Here is an 8,507-nt window from a genome sequence, read left to right on the forward strand (position 1 = left end):
GTTTCAGAAAACACAGAATAGATATACATTCCAAGAGATAAGAAACATTCTTTCTTCCTTTCTCCATTCACGGGATGAGGGCATCGCTGGCCAGGCAGCATTTATTGCCTATCCCTAATTGCCCAGAGGGCATTTCAGAGTCAGCCACATTGCTGTGGGTCGAGAGTCACATGTAGGCCAGACCAGGTAAGGATGGCAGTTTCCTTCCCTAAAGGACATTAGTGAACCAGATGGTTTTCTTCCCTGATGATCGACAAATATTTAATGAATTCAAATTCCACCATTTGTCATGACAAGATTTGAATACAGGTCCCCAAAACGTTACCTGGGTCCCTGGATTAAAAGTCCAGCGATAATACCACAAGGCCATCACCTCCCCATAGGACCTGCTATCCGTGATTAACTGAACATTTCCAAGATAGTATCAAATTCAGAGAAGACATATAATTCAGCAAAGGTGGGTGGCAGGTTAGAACATAAAAACATAAGAACTAGGAGCAGGAGTAGTTTGGCCCTTCGAGCCTGCAAGAATATTGGATAGAGTATTAAAAATAAGCAAGAAATAACTATTAGATGAAAAAGAAGGGGGAAAATTAAGAGTATGAGAGAAAGTTAACCGAAAATATGAAAATGGATAGGAAATATTTATACAAACGTATAAAAATGAAAAGTTAACAAAGTAAGCGTTGATGCTATGGAAAATGAGTCTAAGAAATTAGTTATGGAGGTTAAAAAGATGACAGCTGAATTAAATTTATATTTTGCATCAGTCTTCATTGGAGAGAACACAAGTAGCATTCCAGAAATAGCTGAATATCAGAGATTAAAAAGGAGAGAGAAACTCAAATTACAGTTACCAAGGAAGTCTGAGTAAATTGTTGGAATTGCAAGTTGAGAAGTCTAAGATTTGGAAGGATTTTGTCTTCGGGTCTCAAAAGAAGCATCCAGTCAGATAGGTTATTTTATTTAATTTTCCAAAACTCATTAGATTTAGGACAGTTCCTTTACATTAGCTAATGGAAGTCCTTTATTCAAAGAAAGGGGGTCAGAAAGCAGGAAACTGCAGGCCAGTTAGCTTAACATCTTTCATATGGAAAATGTTAGAAGTTATTATTAAAGAGTATTGGTTAAAGGATGTAACTTGGATAAATTCAAGGTAATCAGACAGCCAACATGGTTTTGTCAAAGAAGTAACTTGTGCTGTAGGTAAAAGGGAACAAGTGGATGTATTGTATTCAAGTTTCCACAATGCATTTGATAAGGTTACCACATCAAAAGTTATTGCTGGAAATAAGTGCTCATGGTGTAGGAGGTAATATATTGTCCTGGACAGAAGATTGGCTCGCTAACAGGAAACAGATATTAGAAATAAGTGAGCCTTTTTCAGGCTGGCAGAATGTCATCAATGGTGTGCCATAGGGATTGGTTCTGGGACATCAACTCTGTACAATTTATGAATGTTTTGGATGAAGGGATCAAAAGTGTGGTAGCTAAATTTGCTGAAGAGAAAAAGGTAGGACAGTGAGTTGTGAAGAGGACTTAAGAAGCCTACAAAGGGATACAGATAGGCAAAAATCTGGCAAATGGAGTACAATATGGAAAAATGTGAAACTGTTCATTTCAGCAGAAAGAATAAAGAAACATTATCTAAATGATAAGAGGTAGCACAGCTCTGAAATGTAGAGACATCTGGCTGTTCTAGTGCATAAATTGCAGAGGGTTAGTGTGCAGGCGCAGCAAGTAATCAAGGAAGCTAATAGAATGTCATGTTTAATCATAAGGGGAATTGAATGCAAGAGTATGGGGCTTATACGTGTCATCGGTGTGGCTGCATTTGGATGACTGTGTACAGTACTGGTCACCTCACTTGCAAAATGATGGTAATGCATTGGGAGCAGTTAAGAGAAGGTTTACTAGACCAATACCTGGAATGAGTGAATTGCCTTATAAGGCTATATCCTCTGTACTGTAGAAGAGGTAAAGACTTAATGTAAACATATAACATCCTGAGGGGACTTGACCAAGTGGATGTTGAAACGATGATTCCTCTTATGGGAAAATCTAGAACTAGTGTTCAAAGCTTAGAGGGTTTCCCATTTAAAACCGGAATTAAACATTTTTTTCTGAGGGTTGAGAGTTTTTGAATTGCCTTCCTCAAAAGCAGTGGATGCAGAATCTTTAAATATTTTTAATGCAGCAGTTGATCAGTTCTTAATTACCAGAGAGCTGAAAGATCATTGGTGATATTCAGGAAAGTAGTGTTGAGGTTACAATCAGATCAGCCATGATCTTACTGAATGGTGGAGCTGGCTTGAAGGACCAAGTAGCCTACTGTAGTTCCTTGTTCTAAGTTATAGAAGAGAACAGCAAAATCTAATTTCTGCAACCATTCAAGAGAGATCTGGACTTGTATTTGAAGACAGAGATTGTATATGTAGAGTTTGGAACTTATTCACTTTTAGGCATTGGAAATGAAATTCCCAGAGCATTCCTAAATTATCTACAGTTTTCTTTGTATTTTTGGCTCTTATATATTGTATGACTTGATTAAGGAAGGGTAAAGGGTGGGCTTTCCAACTTATGTTTTTCTGTACTATGAATGCCGTAAGCAGGAGATAAAGCAGAATATCTTGAAATACTCAGCAAGTCAGGTGGTGTATGTGAGGGACCAACTGTTTTAACTTGATCTGAAACTTAAATTTAGTTTTTCTCTCTACAAAAGCTGCTTGACCTTCTGTATATTTCCAGCAGTGTCTGGTCCTAACCCCTCTCGCATGCATATGGGCACAGTTACAGTGTTCAAAAGATCCTTGAATAAGTACATGAATAGGAAAGGTTTAGAGGGATTTGGACCAGGAGCTGGCAGGTAGAACTAGTTTAGTTTGAGATTATGTTTGGCATGTACTGGTGGGACCAAAGGGTCCGTTTCCATGCTATATGACCTATGACTACATTCAGAAAGTACTGAACTAGCCTTGGTTTAATGTTAGAAGGTCCCATAGCACTATACAAAAAAAACATAGTTGACTAGGCAGACTGTCTTCCCTCAGTCAATGCCATAAAATGCTAACTTAACTAGATGTCTGTTGCTGTTTGAGGTTACTATGATTGCTGTTTTTGTCACCTTGCTGTTTGCAAAATTACCTGCATTCGCCTACTTAGCAACAGTGACTCCATTGTTTCTGGAGCACGTTTGAAAATCTGAGAGATATAATAAAGGGTTTGTGAATGCAGTTTTATTACTTTGAAGGTGCTTGAAAATACAAGTTATCTCATATGTCGTAACACTACAAATTACTTATTTCTCTTTTCATTCATCATTCAGAGGTACCCTGGGCAAGTTGTACTTAAATCCACAAGACTCCGTTTCACAAATGTCAGAAGAAAAGATAATGCAGGTTCAGTGGCCTATCTTGGCAAAGACCAAACACACACTCTTCCAGGAATATTACAAGTACAACAAACAACTGGGGAAGAAGCTGCACCTGTAAAGGGAGCAAGGTCCACCGTAGCAACCGCATTGAAAAGCATCGTACAAGAGGAGGAATGTGTTTCTTCCCACTCAGGAGATGATGCTACCCCTGAATTGTTGCAACCTGTTTCACGTCCAATCCCTTCCGTTGAAGAGATCAGTAATATTAATGTAGTTCTTCCACCACCCCCACCTCCTCTACCCCCTCCACCTCCACCCATGCCAGTTTGTGAAGAATTAGCCACTGCTCAGCAACAAATAGAGAAACCTGTTCAGTCAGGTGACTGCAAAGAAATATCACAGCCTGTTAGTTCACCTATACCTCAGTTATTTGACAGCAAGCAGCTATTAAATGCCAGAAAAAAATTGAAGAAAACAGCATCAAGTGATGAGCTGAAAAAGCAGAGAGGTAATTATTGGCTTTTACAGTTTAAGATATTATAACCACCTGTTCTTGTTTTTACGTTGTAACTATTCTCTAATTTAGAATGAATAAATGCTTTCTCAAATCATTGTACAACACTTGGAGAGTATAGATCGTACCTGAGTTGCATGTATGCTGTTTAAAAAAAATAACAGAATCCGATGAGACTGGTGTCATTCTTGTAGCTTTAGACAAGGTACCATTCAAGTGTTTGAATGAGTACCATGTGGACCAAAACAAAGTCTAGAAGGACGATAAGTTGTAATTTTTTTTTCTCTTTTATAGAGCTGGATTGAGCTTATAGGAGATATGCCCAGATATTTAGGTGCTTCCCTATCCCAGTGCATTGTATGTTGCTCAGCAAAACCTTATAGTTGCATATTTGTTCACCAGATATTGCCTGTATCTTAAAAGAAGCTGCACCTTCTTTACTCAATGTTTAAAAATGTTTGCTTAGTGAAGCTATATGTCAGAAGACATTAATTTGACTTTGGGTGATTCTGCTTCTGTAATGATGTTTGCACTTGACCCTGTTGCAGTGAGTTCACCGATGGATGAAGTTCTAGCTTCTCTGAAGCGAGGCAGCTTCCACTTGAGAAAGGTTGATCTGCGTTCTCTGCCTCCATTTCCAAATCAAGATGACAGCAATAATATACTTGCACAAATTAGGAAGGGTGTAAAGTTGAAGAAGGTTCGGAAAGAGGCCCTGAGGGAGTCCTGTATTGATTTGCATGATGCTGATCCTCTAACTCGCAGCATCCACGAAGCTTTAAGGAGAATTAAAGAGGCATCACCGGAATCTGAGGATGAAGAGGATGAAGGCTTACCTTACACTGACTGGGAGAATTAACTCTTATAGACCAAGGTTAAAAGGCCTGTATGTTGTAAACATAACCTTGTCCTTCCTTCCACTGTGCAATTAATTGTTCGTGGTCCTGTGGCAGAGCTGGTGGTCAGTGAGTGGTAGACAGGTATTTCCCTTGAAGCCGTGCCTAAAATGAAATATTTTAGTTTCTAAACTAAGTATGTGTACTAAATAATGTTTAACATTTCCAAAAGCCCTCTTCACAAGTTGATGAAAGGTGACATTACTCAAAATAATTTTTTTGTGATTATGGTAGACTATCACAGTAAATTTTATTCAGATCCCAATTAAACATAATCAGCATGAAGATTTTACTGTTAGCATCTGATATGTTCATTGAGCATGCTAAAGAAAATATAATATAATTAAAACACCTCCAATTTTCCTTCTGTACAAATGATGGAGAGTACAGTTTGACCTTAAAACATGGCCTAACTGTAAATTTATCCTCAAAGGCACCATCCACTAAATGAACTTTTCTTCAAACTCTAAAAAACATATCTGTACACCCAGCAGCACTTTGGAAGAGTCCTGATGCCTTAATAAATGGACACAAAGTATACATGCAAGTTAGTTTTAGCTGTTTGTTCTATAAATTGGAGTCTTTCATCTTATGCACTGCAAAGTTACAAGCTTTTTTGCTTTAGCATATTTTACTTCATACCCTGAGGTTGACCTTTGCAAAAGTATATTTGTATGAATAGCTTACCGTTTGTCATTAGTTAACTGTGATTGGTACTTCAAAATTGTAGAAATTAATAAAATGGGCCAATTTGGGTAGCCGTTAAAATGATCTACTGCGAAGTAATAGTTTTTACAGAAATTAAAATTATATAACACTTGATTTTAAAAGCTATTTATATAGAAAAGTCATGTAAATTAATTCAGATACTAGGCAGAATGACTTACATTTGTTTAAATTATCTGTATGTGCATGAACAGATTGCCTTATGTATGCATGAAAGATATTTTTAAGGAGTCTCAGTTGAAGTTTTATTCACAGTAGTGAGTCAATTTAATGTTCCCAAGCTTTGTAAAACCTAAGCTTGGTCTTCCCTAGCCACTACATCTTGATTTATGGTTTTGTCTATGACTTTCAAAATTGGCCATGTCCTTTGCTATGGGCCTCAACCCTTCACCTAGATTTCTAGGTTTATACAACAAAAGCATGGCTTTGAAACATTCAGCCATGTGGCTGGAGACAAAAGTGCACTATGTGGATATTTTAAATGCAGAGTTCTGGTATACTGTGTGCTAAACTTTGTTACAGAGGAAGAATGCACTTAAATCGCACCTAGTAAAGCACTACTCCTTGCATTGAGTGCTAACCTGTAGTATCAGTTTTCTTGTTGTATGTTTAATTATCTAAATGTTTATTCAGATGGCTACTTATTGATATTCCTCTTGTTGGTGTAACCCATTTATTTGAGGACTGAAGCTATAGGCAGATCCCAAATGAATGGGGCAAACCTAGGCATGACCAGAAAGAGTAAAGCTTTTAAATGGTTAAGATACAATACTTCCAGTGTACATCAGCATTGCATTAAGCACAGAAAAATCTTAAGAGAATGAAAACCTTTTTTATCGCCCTAATTTAAATGAATTGAATTAAATCATTTCAGAAAATGTGTGAAAATATATGTGAAGAATTTAGATTCAATAGGAATTGCTGGTCTAAAATTTAGATTTTAAGTAACATTGAGATTTGTATTTATTTTATTTATTACGTATGCATATCATAGACTGTAGAACTACTTTGTTGTCAAGGAAGGAAAACTGGGATCGGTGTTGGGCAAATTGAATTCTTTTCAATTAAAGTTAGGTAGTTTTTTTTCCCTTGAATTTAGATTATCTGGGGAGTTTGATATGGACGTTTACATACCAATAGTGGTTAATAAACCATGATGTGTGAAGAACAGGAATCCAACTAAATTACTGCAGACATGGTTTGAAATATATTTATGTTTTTAACAAAGACCTAATTTCAGATCATCTCTGGCTATATAATGGAAGTATGGTATTGAAAATTGCGTGTTTATCAGTTATCAGTTTAATTAGCATGAACAACCAACTTGGGAAGAAGAAATAATCACAATTTTGTCAGGGCATTGAAGAGTTACTATGAATTCTGAATTCAAACAAAGTAAGCATTGTGCCACATTGTGTATCTTTTAATGCACTGATCAAACATATCCAAACTAAAAATGGAGAAAGTTTAACAATTTCTGAAACATGTGGGTATAAAAATATCGGTTGCTTTGATTATTAATTTTGTCTCTAAAGATAAAGTTAAGTTGTAGCTTCTTACAGGTTTTTAGTTTATGCTTTTTGACTTTGGCATTAGTGCTGAGAACTCATTTCAAGGTTGTTTTGTAATTTTGACCTTTATGCACACGAGAGAGTCATTTGATCATTTAGCGTAAAACTGACATAAAATTACAATTATTTATTTTCACAAGTATTCTGTATGTAGATTTTCTTGTTAAATCAAGTTTCATTTTATTCATGACAAAGCCAATTTAAATTATTAGCTCTTAAGTATTTTAAAATACTAGACATTTTAAACTGTTCCTGTCACTACTGTCTTTTTAAAATATACATCTGTAAAAATGTTCATTTAAGCCCCTATCTAGTTACACTCAAGGCAATCTATTTTAAAAGCAAACTGACTGACTTCAGACGTGGATGATGACTACATAGGATTATTTCCCAAACGATGATATTTTTAATACTAAAATAAATTTGAAAATGCTTAGTTAGCAGTTTCGGCAAAAACACAACATTATGAAAAGACAGCTGCAAGTTGCTTTGCTTGTTCTGTCAACATGAATCATTATGTTAAGTTTTTTTGCATGCTTTGTAATAACAATCTAGGTTTAGTAGAAGAGTTTGTGCAGTTACCTTGGGTTTAAAATTTATGAAATTATGTCAAACTTGGGACTTTGAGAATACTGACAGCTTACAACATACACGTTGCTTTAGACAGTTCAGGATGGGTAATGAAAAGTAAAAGAAGTTAACTTCCATAATTAAGCTTTGATCATACATTAAATCATTTTAAACATTTATCAGGCATACATTCAGACTTAACCGTAATGACTTGCATAATGTGGTTTGCATGTAATATTAACCTTGCAATTGTTAGGTTGCAGTTACAGGTGCTTATGTAGTTTTTAAACCTTTTGAAGTTTTACAGTGGTGTCGTTCACTTGCATGATACTTTCCAGAACAGTATTCATTTGGTTTTAATGTAAATTAAGCAAGTCTTTTGGAGTTTTTCTTGCTCCTGCATTGCCCAGCACAGAATACCTTTTGTATCAGAGATAATGGGAACTGCAGATGCTGGAGAATCCAAGATAATAAAGTGTGAAGCTGGATGAACATAGCAGGCCAAGCAGCATCTAAGGAGCACAAAAGCTTTTGTGCTCCTGAGATGCTGCTTGGCCTGCTGTGTTCATCCAGCTTCACACTTTATTATACCGAAATAGCTTTTGTTCGACTGATTTTTTTAATAGTTAGTTAATTTGGTTAGTAATCACTTGCACGTGTTCTAAACCTTCAGTTTATTTCTGTTAAGCAACCAGAGTGCTGCGTATTAACTGCATGCAAGAATTGGATTGCAGTAGTAATCTGTGAATGTGTGTAGGAGGGCAAAATAAATTGCGGAGAGTTGAGGCTTAAATAAACATTATCACTGTTCAATTAATATTTCGTTCATGCTATTGCTTATTTTTCCATTAGTGACT

The 8,507-nt window shown here is 36.1% G+C and overlaps 1 protein-coding gene across 1 annotated transcript in view; it reads left to right on the forward strand.

The window, feature by feature from the left end:
- jmy (junction mediating and regulatory protein, p53 cofactor) overlaps positions 1 to 8,147 on the forward strand; it is a 126,518-nt gene extending 118,371 nt beyond the window's left edge. The window contains exons 9-10 of the mRNA XM_048527962.2: positions 3,326 to 3,881; positions 4,436 to 8,147. Of these exons, the coding sequence (XP_048383919.2) occupies positions 3,326 to 3,881; positions 4,436 to 4,746 (867 nt within the window). The 3' untranslated portion in view covers positions 4,747 to 8,147. The remainder of the gene's footprint in view (positions 1 to 3,325; positions 3,882 to 4,435) is intronic.
- The last annotated feature ends 360 nt before the right edge of the window (positions 8,148 to 8,507 follow it).

This window comes from Stegostoma tigrinum, chromosome 3, assembly GCF_030684315.1.
Source record: "Stegostoma tigrinum isolate sSteTig4 chromosome 3, sSteTig4.hap1, whole genome shotgun sequence".
Classification (NCBI taxonomy): Eukaryota; Metazoa; Chordata; class Chondrichthyes; order Orectolobiformes; family Stegostomatidae; genus Stegostoma; species Stegostoma tigrinum.